Source organism: Argopecten irradians, chromosome 1 (assembly GCF_041381155.1).
Source record: "Argopecten irradians isolate NY chromosome 1, Ai_NY, whole genome shotgun sequence".
In the NCBI taxonomy this organism is placed as follows: domain Eukaryota; kingdom Metazoa; phylum Mollusca; class Bivalvia; order Pectinida; family Pectinidae; genus Argopecten; species Argopecten irradians.
The window spans coordinates 2,990,176-3,009,005 of NC_091134.1; the positions used below are offsets into that span (position 1 = coordinate 2,990,176).

General features: G+C 40.3%; 1 protein-coding gene across 1 annotated transcript; it reads right to left on the reverse strand.

Moving 5' to 3' along the window:
- Positions 1 to 8,031: 8,031 nt before the first annotated feature.
- On the reverse strand, positions 8,032 to 13,340 carry LOC138315220 (vacuolar protein sorting-associated protein 37B-like). The gene is made up of 5 exons (XM_069256081.1): positions 13,239 to 13,340; positions 12,154 to 12,402; positions 11,633 to 11,804; positions 10,797 to 10,879; positions 8,032 to 10,402 (listed from the first exon to the last, which is right to left on the reverse strand). Exons 2-5 carry the CDS (start codon positions 12,337 to 12,339, stop codon positions 10,082 to 10,084), a joined length of 762 nt encoding a protein of 253 aa, XP_069112182.1. The 5' UTR covers positions 12,340 to 12,402; positions 13,239 to 13,340; the 3' UTR covers positions 8,032 to 10,081.
- Positions 13,341 to 18,830: the final 5,490 nt, after the last annotated feature.

Here is an 18,830-nt window from a genome sequence, read left to right on the forward strand (position 1 = left end):
AGTAAGTAAAACAAGGAACCTAGGGGGACGTGACAAGGGTGTGAATATTCAGTAAGTAAAACAAGGAACCTAGGGGGACGTGACAAGGGTGTGAATATTCAGTAAGTAAAACAAGGAACCTAGGGGGACGTGACAAGGGTGTGAATATTCAGTAAGTAAAACAAGGAACCTAGGGGGACGTGACAAGGGTGTGAATATTCAGTAAGTAAAACAAGGAACCTAGGGGGACGTGACAAGGGTGTGAATATTTAGTAAGTAAAACAAGGAACCTAGGGGGACGTGACAAGGGTGTGAATATTTAGTAAGTAAAACAAGGAACCTAGGGGGACGTGACAAGGGTGTGAATATTTAGTAAGTAAAACAAGGAACCTAGGGGGACGTGACAAGGGTGTGAATATTCAGTAAGTAAAACAAGGAACCTAGGGGGGACGTGACAAGGGTGTGAATATTAGTAAGTAAAACAAGGAACCTAGGGGGACGTGACAAGGGTGTGAATATTCAGTAAGTAAAACAAGGAACCTAGGGGGACGTGACAAGGGTGTGAATATTTAGTAAGTAAAACAAGGAACCTAGGGGGACGTGACAAGGGTGTGAATATTCAGTAAGTAAAACAAGGAACCTAGGGGGACGTGACAAGGGTGTGAATATTCAGTAAGTAAAACAAGGAACCTAGGGGGACGTGACAAGGGTGTGAATATTTAGTAAGTAAAACAAGGAACCTAGGGGGACGTGACAAGGGTGTGAATATTAGTAAGTAAAACAAGGAACCTAGGGGGACGTGACAAGGGTGTGAATATTCAGTAAGTAAAACAAGGAACCTAGGGGGACGTGACAAGGGTGTGAATATTTAGTAAGTAAAACAAGGAACCTAGGGGGACGTGACAAGGGTGTGATATTTAGTAAGTAAAACAAGGAACAGGGGGACGTGACAAGGGTGTCAATATATTGTAGTTGGTAAAACAAGGAACCTAGGGGGACGTGACAAGGGTGTGAATATTCAGTAAGTAAAACAAGGAACCTAGGGGGACGTGACAAGGGTGTGAATATTCAGTAAGTAAAACAAGGAACCTAGGGGGACGTGACAAGGGTGTGAATATTCAGTAAGTAAAACAAGGAACCTAGGGGGGACGTGACAAGGGTGTCAATATATTGTAGTTGGTAAAACAAGGAACCTAGGGGGACGTGACAAGGGTGTGAATATTCAGTAAGTAAAACAAGGAACCTAGGGGGACGTGACAAGGGTGTGAATATTCAGTAAGTAAAACAAGGAACCTAGGGGGACGTGACAAGGGTGTGAATATTCAGTAAGTAAAACAAGGAACCTAGGGGGACGTGACAAGGGTGTGAATATTCAGTAAGTAAAACAAGGAACCTAGGGGGACGTGACAAGGGTGTGAATATTTAGTAAGTAAAACAAGGAACCTAGGGGGACGTGACAAGGGTGTGAATATTCAGTAAGTAAAACAAGGAACCTAGGGGGACGTGACAAGGGTGTGAATATTCAGTAAGTAAAACAAGGAACCTAGGGGGACGTGACAAGGGTGTGAATATTTAGTAAGTAAAACAAGGAACCTAGGGGGACGTGACAAGGGTGTGAATATTAAGTAAGAGGTAGAACAAGGAACCTAGGGGGACGTGACAAGGGTGTGAATATTCAGTAAGTAAAACAAGGAACCTAGGGGGACGTGACAAGGGTGTGAATATTTAGTAAGTAAAACAAGGAACCTAGGGGGACGTGACAAGGGTGTGAATATTCAGTAAGTAAAACAAGGAACCTAGGGGGACGTGACAAGGGTGTGAATATTCAGTAAGTAAAACAAGGAACCTAGGGGGACGTGACAAGGGTGTGAATATTCAGTAAGTAAAACAAGGAACCTAGGGGGACGTGACAAGGGTGTGAATATTCAGTAAGTAAAACAAGGAACCTAGGGGGACGTGACAAGGGTGTGAATATTCAGTAAGTAAAACAAGGAACCTAGGGGGACGTGACAAGGGTGTGAATATTTAGTAAGTAAAACAAGGAACCTAGGGGGACGTGACAAGGGTGTGAATATTTAGTAAGTAAAACAAGGAACCTAGGGGACGTGACAAGGGTGTGAATATTCAGTAAGTAAAACAAGGAACCTAGGGGGACGTGACAAGGGTGTGAATATTCAGTAAGTAAAACAAGGAACCTAGGGGGACGTGACAAGGGTGTGAATATTCAGTAAGTAAAACAAGGAACCTAGGGGGACGTGACAAGGGTGTGAATATTTAGTAAGTAAAACAAGGAACCTAGGGGGACGTGACAAGGGTGTGAATATTTAGTAAGTAAAACAAGGAACCTAGGGGGACGTGACAAGAGTGTGAATATTCAGTAAGTAAAACAAGGAACCTAGGGGGACGTGACAAGGGTGTGAATATTTAGTAAGTAAAACAAGGAACCTAGGGGGACGTGACAAGGGTGTGAATATTTAGTAAGTAAAACAAGGAACCTAGGGGGACGTGACAAGGGTGTGAATATTCAGTAAGTAAAACAAGGAACCTAGGGGGACGTGACAAGGGTGTGAATATTTAGTAAGTAAAACAAGGAACCTAGGGGGACGTGACAAGGGTGTGAATATTTAGTAAGTAAAACAAGGAACCTAGGGGGGACGTGACAAGGGTGTCAATATATTGTAGTTGGTAAAACAAGGAACCTAGGGGGACGTGACAAGGGTGTGAATATTTAGTAAGTAAAACAAGGAACCTAGGGGGACGTGACAAGGGTGTGAATATTCAGTAAGTAAAACAAGGAACCTAGGGGGACGTGACAAGGGTGTGAATATTCAGTAAGTAAAACAAGGAACCTAGGGGGACGTGACAAGGGTGTGAATATTCAGTAAGTAAAACAAGGAACCTAGGGGGACGTGACAAGGGTGTGAATATTCAGTAAGTAAAACAAGGAACCTAGGGGGACGTGACAAGGGTGTGAATATTCAGTAAGTAAAACAAGGAACCTAGGGGGACGTGACAAGGGTGTGAATATTTAGTAAGTAAAACAAGGAACCTAGGGGGACGTGACAAGGGTGTGAATATTCAGTAAGTAAAACAAGGAACCTAGGGGGACGTGACAAGGGTGTGAATATTCAGTAAGTAAAACAAGGAACCTAGGGGGACGTGACAAGGGTGTGAATATTTAGTAGGTAAAACAAGGAACCTAGGGGGACGTGACAAGGGTGTGAATATTTAGTAGGTAAAACAAGGAACCTAGGGGGACGTGACAAGGGTGTGAATATTCAGTAAGTAAAACAAGGAACCTAGGGGGACGTGACAAGGGTGTGAATATTCAGTAAGTAAAACAAGGAACCTAGGGGGACGTGACAAGGGTGTGAATATTCAGTAAGTAAAACAAGGAACCTAGGGGGACGTGACAAGGGTGTGAATATTTAGTAAGTAAAACAAGGAACCTAGGGGGACGTGACAAGGGTGTGAAATATTTAGTAGTAAAACAAGGAACCTAGGGGGACGTGACAAGGGTGTGAATATTTAGTAAGTAAAACAAGGAACCTAGGGGGACGTGACAAGGGTGTGAATATTTAGTAAGTAAAACAAGGAACCTAGGGGGACGTGACAAGGGTGTGAATATTTAGTAAGTAAAACAAGGAACCTAGGGGGACGTGACAAGGGTGTGAATATTTAGTAAGTAAAACAAGGAACCTAGGGGGCGTGACAAGGGTGTGAATATTTAGTAAGTAAAACAAGGAACCTAGGGGGACGTGACAAGGGTGTCAATATATTGTAGTTGGTAAAACAAGGAACCTAGGGGGACGTGACAAGGGTGTGAATATTCAGTAAGTAAAACAAGGAACCTAGGGGGACGTGACAAGGGTGTGAATATTCAGTAAGTAAAACAAGGAACCTAGGGGGACGTGACAAGGGTGTGAATATTCAGTAAGTAAAACAAGGAACCTAGGGGGACGTGACAAGGGTGTGAATATTCAGTAAGTAAAACAAGGAACCTAGGGGGACGTGACAAGGGTGTGAATATTTAGTAAGTAAAACAAGGAACCTAGGGGGACGTGACAAGGGTGTGAATATTTAGTAAGTAAAACAAGGAACCTAGGGGGACGTGACAAGGGTGTGAATATTCAGTAAGTAAAACAAGGAACCTAGGGGGACGTGACAAGGGTGTGAATATTTAGTAAGTAAAACAAGGAACCTAGGGGGACGTGACAAGGGTGTGAATATTCAGTAAGTAAAACAAGGAACCTAGGGGGACGTGACAAGGGTGTGAATATTCAGTAAGTAAAACAAGGAACCTAGGGGGACGTGACAAGGGTGTGAATATTCAGTAAGTAAAACAAGGAACCTAGGGGGACGTGACAAGGGTGTGAATATTCAGTAAGTAAAACAAGGAACCTAGGGGGACGTGACAAGGGTGTGAATATTAGTAAGTAAAACAAGGAACCTAGGGGGACGTGACAAGGGTGTGAATATTCAGTAAGTAAAACAAGGAACCTAGGGGGACGTGACAAGGGTGTGAATATTTAGTAAGTAAAACAAGGAACCTAGGGGGACGTGACAAGGGTGTGAATATTCAGTAAGTAAAACAAGGAACCTAGGGGGACTAGTAGGGACGTGAAGGGTGTGAATATTCAGTAAGTAAAACAAGGAACCTAGGGGGACGTGACAAGGGTGTGAATATTCAGTAAGTAAAACAAGGAACCTAGGGGGACGTGACAAGGGTGTGAATATTCAGTAAGTAAAACAAGGAACCTAGGGGGACGTGACAAGGGTGTGAATATTCAGTAAGTAAAACAAGGAACCTAGGGGGACGTGACAAGGGTGTGAATATTCAGTAAGTAAAACAAGGAACCTAGGGGGACGTGACAAGGGTGTGAATATTCAGTAAGTAAAACAAGGAACCTAGGGGACGTGACAAGGTGTGAATATTCAGTAAGTAAAACAAGGAACCTAGGGGGACGTGACAAGGGTGTGAATATTCAGTAAGTAAAACAAGGAACCTAGGGGGACGTGACAAGGGTGTGAATATTCAGTAAGTAAAACAAGGAACCTAGGGGACGTACAAGGTGTGAATATTCAGTAGTAAAACAAGGAACCTAGGGGACGTGACAAGGGTGTGAATATTTAGTAAGTAAAACAAGGAACCTAGGGGGACGTGACAAGGGTGTGAATATTCAGTAAGTAAAACAAGGAACCTAGGGGGACGTGACAAGGGTGTGAATATTCAGTAAGTAAAACAAGGAACCTAGGGGGACGTGACAAGGGTGTGAATATTTCAGTAAGTAAAACAAGGAACCTAGGGGGACGTGACAAGGGTGTGAATATTCAGTAAGTAAAACAAGGAACCTAGGGGGACGTGACAAGGGTGTGAATATTTAGTAAGTAAAACAAGGAACCTAGGGGGACGTGACAAGGGTGTGAATATTCAGTAAGTAAAACAAGGAACCTAGGGGGACGTGACAAGGGTGTGAATATTTAGTAAGTAAAACAAGGAACCTAGGGGGACGTGACAAGGGTGTGAATATTCAGTAAGTAAAACAAGGAACCTAGGGGGACGTGACAAGGGTGTGAATATTCAGTAGTAAAACAAGGAACCTAGGGGGACGTGACAAGGGTGTGAATATTCAGTAAGTAAAACAAGGAACCTAGGGGGACGTGACAAGGGTGTGAATATTCAGTAAGTAAAACAAGGAACCTAGGGGACGTGACAAGAGTGTGAATATTCAGTAAGTAAAACAAGGAAACCTAGGGGGACGTGACAAGGGTGTGAATATTAGTAAGTAAAACAAGGAACCAAGGGGGGACGTGACAAGGGTGTGAATATTCAGTAAGTAAAACAAGGAACCTAGGGGGACGTGACAAGGGTGTGAAATTCAGTAAGTAAAACAAGGAACCTAGGGGGACGTGACAAGGGTGTGAATATTCAGTAAGTAAAACAAGGAACCTAGGGGGACGTGACAAGGGTGTGAATATTCAGTAAGTAAAACAAGGAACCTAGGGGGACGTGACAAGGGTGTGAATATTTCAGTAAGTAAAACAAGGAACCTAGGGGGACGTGACAAGGGTGTGAATATTTAGTAAGTAAAACAAGGAACCTAGGGGGACGTGACAAGGGTGTGAATATTAGTAAGTAAAACAAGGAACCTAGGGGGACGTGACAAGGGTGTGAATATTCAGTAAGTAAAACAAGGAACCTAGGGGGACGTGACAAGGGTGTGAATATTCAGTAAGTAAAACAAGGAACCTAGGGGGACGTGACAAGGGTGTGAATATTTAGTAAGTAAAACAAGGAACCTAGGGGACGTGACAAGGGTGTGAATATTCAGTAAGTAAAACAAGGAACCTAGGGGGACGTGACAAGGGTGTGAATATTTAGTAAGTAAAACAAGGAACCTAGGGGGACGTGACAAGGGTGTGAATATTTAGTAAGTAAAACAAGGAACCTAGGGGGACGTGACAAGGGTGTGAATATTCAGTAAGTAAAACAAGGAACCTAGGGGGACGTGACAAGGGTGTGAATATTTAGTTGGTAAAACAAGGAACCTAGGGGGACGTGACAAGGGTGTGAATATTCAGTAAGTAAAACAAGGAACCTAGGGGGACGTGACAAGGGTGTGAATATTCAGTAAGTAAAACAAGGAACCTAGGGGGACGTGACAAGGGTGTGAATATTTAGTAAGTAAAACAAGGAACCTAGGGGACGTGACAAGGGTGAAATTCAGTAAGTAAAACAAGGAACCTAGGGGACGTGACAAGGGTGTGAATATTTAGTAAGTAAAACAAGGAACCTAGGGGGACGTGACAAGGGTGTGAATATTTAGTAAGTAAAACAAGGAACCTAGGGGGACGTGACAAGGGTGTGAATATTCAGTAAGTAAAACAAGGAACCTAGGGGGACGTGACAAGGGTGTGAATATTTAGTAAGTAAAACAAGGAACCTAGGGGGACGTGACAAGGGTGGTGAATATTTAGTAAGTAAAACAAGGAACCTAGGGGGACGTGACAAGGGTGTGAATATTTAGTAAGTAAAACAAGGAACCTAGGGGGACGTGACAAGAGTGTGAATATTTAGTAAGTAAAACAAGGAACCTAGGGGGACGTGACAAGGGTGTGAATATTCAGTAAGTAAAACAAGGAACCTAGGGGGACGTGACAAGGGTGTGAATATTTAGTAAGTAAAACAAGGAACCTAGGGGGACGTGACAAGGGTGTGAATATTCAGTAAGTAAAACAAGGAACCTAGGGGGACGTGACAAGGGTGTGAATATTCAGTAAGTAAAACAAGGAACCTAGGGGGACGTGACAAGGGTGTGAATATTTAGTAAGTAAAACAAGGAACCTAGGGGGACGTGACAAGGGTGTGAATATTCAGTAAGTAAAACAAGGAACCTAGGGGGACGTGACAAGGGTGTGAATATTCAGTAAGTAAAACAAGGAACCTAGGGGGACGTGACAAGGGTGTGAATATTCAGTAAGTAAAACAAGGAACCTAGGGGGACGTGACAAGGGTGTGAATATTCAGTAAGTAAAACAAGGAACCTAGGGGGACGTGACAAGGGTGTGAATATTCAGTAAGTAAAACAAGGAACCTAGGGGGACGTGACAAGGGTGTGAATATTCAGTAAGTAAAACAAGGAACCTAGGGGGACGTACAAGGGTGTAAGTGTGAATATTCAGTAAGTAAAACAAGGAACCTAGGGGGACGTGACAAGGGTGTGAATATTTAGTAGGTAAAACAAGGAACCTAGGGGGACGTGACAAAAGTGTGAATATTCAGTAGGTAAACAAGGAACCTAGGGGGGACATGAGAAGAGTAAGAATATTCAGTAGGTAAAACAAGGAACCTAGGGATGTAATGTTGAAATTTGAGACATACCAATTCGTTGCTTAAGAAGAACATTAATATAACAAGGCAAACAGGTATGGTTGATGTTCAATGCACGAACAGTGAGCTAAAAAGTCCATCGTCTGATTGTGGTTATAAACACAAAAGTGTAGGAATATGGACATCAGAAAAGTAACTATAGCAGCAACAACACAATAAAATAATAATTCATTTGTCTTTTATTTGTTCATTTCATAAATGTGTTAACTGACATTACCGCTATTAAAACCATCGACACCCACTGACCAATGGTCAGTATAAAGGCCAGGGTATGAAAGTTTCTAAGCAATACCAAATGCATCTTACTAATAATATCAAGTAAAGTGTTCAGGTCACACTCACATCTAGCTTTACTCCTTATAAACAATAAACAAATGAAAAAGCTGTGTAAATGATGAGAATATCACAAAGTTTTCAAATCAGAAAGAGTATATATAATGCTAATTGTGAGAATACAAACAAAATATCAAAACGTAATGATAAATAATTTGAAAGATATATACCTAAAATCAAATCCGTGCTTTAGTATACAAAAAATGTATATACGTACACATCTTCAATGCTGTCATATACATATATATATGTAGGTCAGTCTCCCAATTAAACACAAACACAATAATTAGACTATGGTTTCTACTTGGTTCTTCCATCTAATTATAAGTAAATTCATGACTCTTAAAAATTTGACTTTGAAGCAAAGAATCTGACAACTGATCATGAAGTAGAAGTATAATTCAGATTCAAAAGGCACACTGTGTTCCCTTTGTTCATTATATCGGACCTATATTTCCGAGTCAAATCTGATCCGTTTATTTATTATATCTGCCATATATCATCAGACTCTAATCTGTTACCCTATCATACCATATAGGTCTGATCTTTATATACCATTATTTTCACAATCAGAAGATTTAAAGCTGTTCGAAATAGATAAGTTTTAAGTAATAAAAGTAATTTAATCACACCATTTGGCATTATTAAAGATGTTCTTTCCTTTTTCCCTTTCTTATGTAACAAGCGTGATCCCATTGAGCTAATGTGAAATATGTGAAAGATATGATCTCTAATCAAAATAGATGTTAAGTTCCACCAGGCTTCGGGTAACTCAGTCCCAAAAATCAACCTTTTTAACTATAATTAGCATTATTCTATTTAATTTTCTGATGAATAATTTGAAGGGAAGTAACTCTGACATGGCAGAAAGCCCTCTCAACTGTTCACGATGGTTTTAATGATAACAAACAAACCTGTATTAGTGTTAACACACTTAGACAGCTTGGACAGTATATGTGGAGATGGTTTGTAAATATTCATCTTGATATGACAAGCAATTATTGACATAAACAAAAAGTTGTACAAATGATTTGTTATATCTATTATCATGCTAATACCTTATAATTAATTGGCATTATTTGAAATAGAAAATAGTAACTAGTGTTTTTGAGTTGTTGGTTTTTTTTAAATACATGTATACAACTTATGAAATACTTTCGTAATTTTTAATAAATTGCTGTTCATCCTAAATTTAATTATTAAATAGAAATATTATGTACATTCAGGGCAAGAAACTTACTTTGAAAACCACTTGCCCGAATTTAAGATTTCAGTCTAATTTTACCCAAAACAGGGTAATTAACATTAAAACCGGGCAAGTTTACACCAATTTTCACTTGCCCGGGAGCATATATATTATACTGGTCTTGACCCATCAGACCTGGGATATTTCTTGCCCTGTCACTACCACCCAGTCTTTCCAGAGACAACTTGTTGATTCCGACTATCCCTAATGGTATACAGATATCTCTGTATTGTGTTACATAGGATTTTGTTGTATGAAAGAATAGGAAAACACCACTAGCATGGTCTCTCATCTCTGTACCAACATGCCACAACCACTCAATATGCCACAATTGGAGTGTTAATGAAGCATAACTGTGTGTTAATAAATTACCATCAAATGTTACTAATAAAAAACAAACTGATACATTTATTTATCCCACAAACATTTTGCCTATGAGATACCTATCACTTAATATACCCCTCAAATCTAATGTACATGTATCATTCCTGTTCATGTGTTTGCAGGGTTCACTTTTCACCAACACATTTTGCAGGTTATTTCCAACACAATGATCACAATTAAAACAGTCGTAGGACAATAGATCTATTCACAACTTGAAGAACTACCACGATAACATTTAAATTCTCCAATCACCGGTGGTTGTAAAACCTATTATGTGGCATTTGAAACGATGAATCTGATTGGTACGAGGGTCCACTAGGGTATGGAAGTCCACCAGCGGGTTGGGCTACAGGGGGTGGGGTTGGGTAGTTAGTCCCGTGGGATCCCGACCCCCAGTTGTAGCTAGATGGTTGAGTACTGTGTGGAGTCTGACTGGGTTGAGTACGCATAAGTTCTGTCAGTTTCTGTGATTTGACTAGTTGTAGATGAGAAAGAGTCCTTTTACTTAAGTATTGCTCCAAGAAAGTCTCCACATCCAAATTTTTGTCAAAGAATTGATCTGAAATTTCCTGAAACAATATAACAAAATAAGAAATTAACACACAAAATTATCTTCTCCTTTGAAAATATGACAACTATGGAACCAATCTGAAGTATTATACATGTAGATGACCCAGTATTTTTAACTGATTCTATTTCTCACCTGCAATGCTATTTAGCAACCACATTTTGTAAACGTTCACCACTGCATTTAAAACAGGTGAATTGAATTGAAAAACTAAAATGGTATTACATTATCCAAAATAATTGGAAAAGCAAACCTTTGTTTTGAGACATCAGCACTAAAAAATGTTGCTGGTCAAATATGACATCAAGCGACCAGTTCTATACAGATAGTACAGTTTCCATGAAGGTATCACCTAGTCTGGATGGTGTGGTGTACTGTATATAATATATATTTACCTCTGCTTCCTCCTCTGTTTTAGCAGCTGCTGTCTGTAGTAACACACTAACTGTGTCTAAAGACTGTTCTCCTCTCAACACGTCTACAACACAGGTCAAAATATGTAAACAAAAACAGCCATGTTCTAAGTAATAATTATAATCATATATATGATACATATATACATGTAATACCAAGGTATTCACAGTCTCATCACATTTTACAACATTATATTGTTGATCCTTGAAATGTTTTGTTGTTGTTTTTAATTGACCTTAAATATCACAATATAAACTGGATTAGTAGTACTACATTACTATAATAGTGATCTGACTGATTAAAAAAGATTCACATCAAACTAGGGTTAGGAGTGTTTTTTAATTTTAACAGTACTGAACAAAGTACTATTTGTCTCCACTCATTTGAACTTTTCATATTTCATATTCTCTCCGTTTTTTTTAGACAGGAATAAGCAACTTTCTCCCATACTTGACAGGGTTATCCCGTGGTTCCTAGGGAAAAGATAACTCTGTCTTTAACAGGGGTAGGGAAACGACAGCTCACAAGCGCTAGGCAATGATGTGACGTTTTCAATACGTGCTGTGTCTGTTGTCGGCAACGTTATTAATTTTGACGCACTGCGACGTTCCATTATTTTCACATTTGTTTCGTGAAAGTATGGGTGAAAAAGAATCAAACATGGTTCTGTGAAGTGGACAGGGATATCTCAACCCTCGTGAAAGACATTGGCCGCCAACCCTCGGCAAGCCTCGGGTTGACCAGCCAAAATCTTTCACTCGGGTTGAGATATCCCTGTCCACTTCACAGACCCATGTAATATTCTATTAATCCCTACCTAGTTTAGACTTATCCATGGCCAGAGCAGTTTTGAGACGATTTGCTTCCTCATAGTCTGTTGCCAGTTTAGTCTTGTTTGACTCCAGTCTGGGCATCAAGGAAATGTTGTATTCTGCTACACTCTTATTCTGAGCCATCAACATTTCTCTCTCTGTCTGAATGCTCTTCACCTGGTAACAAGATCAATTTACAATCAATAGAAATGTATGCCCTTCAGGTTAATGACTTACAAAATGTACAACAATGAAATGACCAGCATATTTAATCTATAGGAAGAAAAGAGATGATTCATTTATTTTATGTGTGCAATTCTTATCAATTTTCTCCTTTAGATAGCATGTGGTAGCTTCATGTATGAATGTTACTATAGCCACCAGAGTGCTGTAGAAGATTCAAAATAAGTTTCTGAAGTTTGTCATTGTTTACTTTAGATTATAACCTACAATGTGTAACTTAATTATACACATGACAATATTTTGTTCACATGACAATATTTTGGATACTGTTTACAACATTTACCTGAGGAAGATCAGAGATCAGGTCCTGAAGTTTGTCGTCACTTTCCAGTAGATTTTGGAGTTCCTCTTTGTTGAGGTGTTGTAAGATTGCTATAGCAGCTGCTTCATCACTTTTTAGGACCGGAGCTTCACTGTGAGGCGATGGGTTGGTGCCCCTACCCTGATCGGCTGGGAAGTGGCCGTACATACTGCAGATCCACTTGTTACTGATTTCTCTTAAGAATTGCAAAACAATTGCAATTTAAATTTCCTATAAAAATAATTAAAAGCATAACATAAATTAAACAGCTGGTTGTGGTTCCATGCAATTGCAATATGATAACAAGTGGGTCTAAACAGTCACCTGACATTAGATACAAATTAGCCAATACAAATTAGCTATGTCATTTACTAGCCGACAAAATTTCATTAATTTCGGTACATTTTTATTCAAGTGTTAACAAAGTCCAATAATAATTAATAGTGTAAACAGCAGTAACTCCATCAATAAGACAGTCAAATCAAACCGACTTTCAAACTCATCTGAGATCTTTCCGATGTTAATTAGTCTAAATGCAAAGTTTCATAAAACTGGGTGCACATACATGTATGTTCACTAGGTCAATTTGATGCACCCAGTTTAATGAAACTTTGCATCAAATAAAAAATATTATTGTAAAGGGCCATAACTCTGTAAGATACAGTTGTCGGCTTATTCCACGTTTTGATATAGGACTGCGCTCTGGCCCTTTACCAGACATATATCTGTCAAAGTGTCTAAGTCTGGTGTCAGGGCCAGAGCATATCGGGCTAGTACATATATGGTTTACCAGAAGAATCTGACTAAATGTACATATCATCATTATTAGCCAGACTAACTTGTCAACGCATGTGCATCTATGATCTCCAAATACAACTGATTCATGTCAGTAAGATAATGACTGTGTCCTCGTCACCCGAGTTTGGAAATCCCTTCTTTTTCTGACATTAGCTAGTCAACTCGCACTAACCAAAAACATAAACGACAAGACATGATACCTATCGTATCATGGCTTTTATCAGCATTTTTATTCGAATAAAGTATAGGGAAAGATAAATTTCACTAACCTCATGCAGAAACACTAGCGTACACCCTCTGTCAGTTTCTGTTTCCTCCAATCTTCAACTCAACTCTAAATACGGAAGTGACGTAATCAGTAGGGAAAGATAACTCTTAATCCTCTATAGTCTGTGATCGAGCGCATATGACTACTGACTGAAGCCTAGATTCAACTGGCTCAAGAAATATTTAACAAACGCGATATATGGAACTATATTTTAAAGTATATAGAGACACGACTTATTAGCTTATACCGATATAAATAAAACGGTGGGTGGGCCTTCGTCACTCAAAGAAAGTCACTGTAAAACTCATATGTGACATTATTCAAAGTAATATTATACTTTATCTGTTATTATAAATCAAATATTGTAATACAACAGGAGTCGAAGAAAGTTTATTGCTTTGATTATTGAACATGTGAATGTTCCAAGAAGTATGGTCACGAAAAAAACAACGTTGATTACACAATTTGTTCGTAACGGTGTCCATATTTCACTTTATAGAATTTGTCATTTAAGTGTTTCTGAATTTAATAATTCCATATGAAAATATTGAAATATGCATTAAAAACCATATCAGTCTTGTTATGTGAAAGTATTTGATTAACTTTTATTCCAGACCTTAATGGATACAATGTTATGAACATCACTATTTGGAGGCTGGTATTATTGATCCCTATTTTCTTGAAAACCCTTTTTGCAGTTAACTTTTTTATATTTTTTTTTATGAAGGAGGGCATCTATCCCTTTAAAATACCTAAAAAGAGAAAGAAAACAAGAGGTTTGAAAATTAGGTAGTGTTGTCACACTAGAGGAATCAAGACTGGATTACCCATCAGCGTATATTGCAGCTGATTATTGATTAATGATAACAAAAACTTTTTTTAAGACAGTACTGTATACTGCAGCTAGTATATGCTCTTTTCTGAAGGATCTCCAGAACGACAAAGTTTTAAAGTAATATTTCTAAATTGACCATGATTGTCTGACCGTATGAATGCATATGGTTCCATGTTTAATGTCGGCGAGTACAGTACCTTTATTGGTTGAATGCCAGATCCATAAGCAAAGATAAGTGAAAGAGAATCATGAATTTCCAAACTCGTTTTACATTCACATTTTAGAACATTTTTAAGTCATTCTGAACAAACCTGAAGGACCAGATAAAAGCGCACCCGGAAATATCTAATAAAATAATTCAGACCTGCAGATAGACAATAATCACTCCAAGCTTGGAGTACTTGTCTATGTACCTGCAACCGCATGACTAAAAATAGGTGAAGACATTATAGTCATTAAAAAAAATCAAAGTCGGATTCTTGCATGTCTGTTTGATGCTACTTTTGTCAAACTGATGTGTGTTGTTTTTTTTGGTGTTGTTTTTTTTTCCAAATGGGTGTGTGCTAGGTGTTTTTTTTCAAATGGATGCGTGTTGCGTTTTTTTGTGGTTTTTTTTTCAACCATCATCTGCAAAAATAAAAGTTTTTCGATAAAGTTTTCCGATAGAAAAGATGCAAGCTTAGACAAGGAACTCGGATATTAAACATTTCTGAACTTGAGTGAATAGAGGGTATGATGTGTACGAGGTCAGACATGTCATTCTCCTTTGTTTACGATGGACTTAATCTCACTGTACATCCATATTACAAAGGATCAAGAAAAAAGTATATAAAAAAGAAATCGGGTACTGCATCAGAACATTAAAACTATAAAACTATGACGACAAAAGAGAGACAACTCAAACAGAAAAGTTATTTTATATACATAAAGTGATAGAAATTTATCCTCGAATAGCCCATTTTGAAACCATCATTTGTAAAATCTGAGTGAAGCTCTGACAAGGACAAGAAACACATGGTCAATAAGGACACACCGCCATAATTTTGGTATATTGAGTACCTGGAAGAACGTCCCGCGTCAGTCCTGTCCTCTGGCCGACACACGGTTTATAAGTTAGCAAGATGCTGGACTGATTTGCCCGTTGTCAGTATAAAATGACAGAGTAGAATGCTGTTCGATGTCTGAGACAGAATAGTTAGATAGTGCAGCTGTACAAAACATCTCCACTTTTACCAAACACAAACATCCAGCTGCATCCTAAAACACACACACTACACATATTCAGTGTAGGGGAGGGCCTTCAGAAATTTAACCCTAGCCGTTTAAGATTTTATCCTGTCAGATGTAAATTATGATACTGTAACGGTACGTGGAGCATAAACCTTATTATGTGAATAAGGGACCTCTCTCGTCACAGAATAAAATATATCTCTTTCATTTGAGTATTCTCTATTTAGATCCTTTAGCATCTTGGTAAGGCGCTAGAATTGCACCTGCTATCCCCATTACATGATCGTAAAAGGCGACTAAATTTAGGATCTTATCGATTCTTGTTTGTGCCTTAAGTTGAATGCTCGCCCTGTGAGGAAGGCTCTGGGGTCTGTCCACTGGCCGAGACATACCATAATTTATAAAAGTGGTAGTTTTTGGGCCCGTTAGCGCTCAGCATTAAGGGAGTGGTACGACTGGTTCGCCCATACTGTCAGTATAATGTGTCGTCAGCGACATGCCTCAGTGATATAGCACTAGAAAACGGCACGAGTTCCACTAACCAAGAAAAATCCAACAAGAATGCAGTCTGACAAAACACGCACCTCGCACTTCACACACACAGGGCAGCACATATAGGGGAGGCCGTCCTAACATCGACCCTGGCTGCTAATGGCCGTCCTAACATCGACCCTGGCTGCTAATGGCCGTCCTAACATCGACCCTGGCTGCTAATGGCCGTCCTAACATCGACCCTGACTGCTAATGGCCGTCCTAACATCGACCCTGACTGCTAATGGCCGTCCTAACATCGACCTTGACTGCTAATGGCCGTCCTAACATCGACCCTGACTGCTAATGGCCGTCCTAACATCGACACTGGCTGCTAATGGCCGTCCTAACATCGACACTGGCTGCTAATGGCCGTCCTAACATCGACACTGGCTGCTAATGGCCGTCCTAACATCGACACTGGCTGCTAATGGCCGTCCTAACATCGACACTGGCTGCTAATGGCCGTCCTAACATCGACACTAGCTGCTAATGGCCGTCCTAACATCGACACTGGCTGCTAATGGCCGTCCTAACATCGACACTGGCTGCTAATGGCCGTCCTAACATCGACCCTGACTGCTAATGGCCGTCCTAACATCAACCTGACTGCTAATGGCCGTCCTAACATCGACACTGGCTGCTAATGGCCGTCCTAACATCGACACTGGCTGCTAATGGCCGTCCTAACATCGACACTGGCTGCTAATGGCCGTCCTAACATCGACACTGGCTGCTAATGGCCGTCCTAACATCGACACTGGCTGCTAATGGCCGTCCTAACATCGACACTGGCTGCTAATGGCCGTCCTAACATCGACACTGGCTGCTAATGGCCGTCCTAACATCGACACTGGCTGCTAATGGCCGTCCTAACATCGACACTGGCTGCTAATGGCCGTCCTAACATCGACACTGGCTCTAATGGCCGTCCTAACATCGACACTGGCTGCTAATGGCCGTCCTAACATCGACACTGGCTGCTAATGGCCGTCCTAACATCGACACTGGCTGCTAATGGCCGTCCTAACATCGACACTGGCTGCTAATGGCCGTCCTAACATCGACACTGGCTGCTAATGGCCGTCCTAACATCGACACTGGCTGCTAATGGCCGTCCTAACATCGACACTGGCTGCTAATGGCCGTCCTAACATCGACACTGGCTGCTAATGGCCGTCCTAACATCGACACTGGCTGCTAATGGCCGTCCTAACATCGACACTGGCTGCTAATGGCCGTCCTAACATCGCTGCTAATGGCCGTCCTAACATCGACACTGGCTGCTTATAGGACTTTAATATAATAAACCAAACTAAGTCAATCACTTGTGTGTTGGTATTGGTGAGCTTTCTTTCAATTTTCACAAAACATTTAACAATTCATTTGTACGTCGCTGAGTAGGAACAGTCAATGGTCGTAGGGCGGTGATTTTTCATGGAATATCCACCTTTTCTTCATATTCTACACCTGGCACACGTCCCTATATGTTTGTTTGATTAATGAACGTCCTATTCATAGGCAGGGTAATGTAAGGACTGCCGTCCATTGTATGTGCTGTGTAACATGTATGTATTGCACAGTGCAGTTTGGGAGACTGCGGTATATTCGTGTGTTTTCTTGTATAGTGGAGTTGTTGCCCTTTTTATAGTACTATATTACTGAAGCATGCTGCTAAAGCTTTGTTTGTTTGGTTGATTAATTAACGTCCTATTAACAGGCAGGAGGCTGAAGTTGGTTCCGAGTTCCATTTAAGCTAAACGGAACTCATAGCCACTTTCGAGTTCCGTGTAAGTAAAACGGAACTCGGAACCATTTTCGAGTTCCGTTTTACTTAAACGGAACTCGGAAATGGGAGTTGATCGAAAACTTTACTTAAACGGAACTCGGAACCAACTTCAGCCTCTCTTTGAAGACTGCGGTATGTTCGTGTTGTGTATAGTGGAATTGTTGCCCGTTTAATCACTGAAACATGTTGGTAATAACACCATACTGCCAAAAGGCGAACCAGTCGTCCCACTCTCTTAATGCTGAGCGTTAAGCAAGAGCAGAAACCACAACTTTTACAGACTATGGTCTGTTGTCTCGATTGTAGCTCTTTTACTTCTGGAAGCTCCTCCGTCTATAAGGTGGAAGATTTTCTGAGACGCAAATCGAGTTGAGCTCTGGGGACAGAGCATTCCTCACAGCGTCGAGCGCTTAACTGTTGGCCAAAAGTAAGGTTGTGTCAAGGGAGACCTTAGGAAGAATAAAGTTAGGGAGAATAGAAAAGAAAATATCCTAAATTTACTCGCCTTTTACTATCATGCAATAAGGGCAGCAGGCGGCACCGGCACCATTCTAATGCCCTACCTCCAGGGCATAAAGCTGAGTACACATTGACTGGTTTGTTGATTACAAAAGTATGCAAAATGTCCCTGTATGCGACATGTGATGAGTACATGTGTGATTTTGGAGACTGCGGTATATTGTGTCTCCTTGTAATAGTGAAGTTCTCGCCCATATAATATTATATTAATAGTGCTATTGATCACATACTGCCACTCCATTTAGTAAAGTTCAATGGTATCTTTCCGTCAGGAACAGAACCTAGAGCCTTCCCCACAGAGATGAATGCTTCAGTCAATGCTTAAAGTGAGGCGGTGTCAAGGGAGACATTAGGAAGAAAGACAGTTAGGAAGAAGAGAACAGATTAGATCTTAAATTTAGTCGCCTTTAACGAGCAGCATATACGTACAACTCTGGAGTTCTACTTGCAGGGATGAAAATGTATACGCAAAATCAAATGTAAATTAAAACAAATTAAAAGGAAAAAAATAATTGAGGTGCCAACACCATAAATGTTTGTCTACTTTCCAATCTTAACGGGTCATACAGTACAATAGGGTTCATTATATAAATTGTTTGTGATAGCGCTTGTCTCTGTGTCTAGTATCGCAGTGTCTGACGGCGACTCTCAGATAGCAATACCTTGTGTTGAGCAGCGTATATACCAGT

Excerpts from the sequence above, each read along its gene's own strand:
- LOC138315220 (XM_069256081.1), bottom strand. The coding sequence starts at position 12,339 with ATGTACGGCCACTTCCCAGCCGATCAGGGTAGGGGCACCAACCCATCG. Across the intron at positions 11,805-12,153 it reads TGATCTCTGATCTTCCTCAG|GTGAAGAGCATTCAGACAGA; the intron begins GTAAATGTTGTA and ends TCTTGTTACCAG. Across the intron at positions 10,880-11,632 it reads CATGGATAAGTCTAAACTAG|ACGTGTTGAGAGGAGAACAG; the intron begins GTAGGGATTAAT and ends CCTGTGTTGTAG.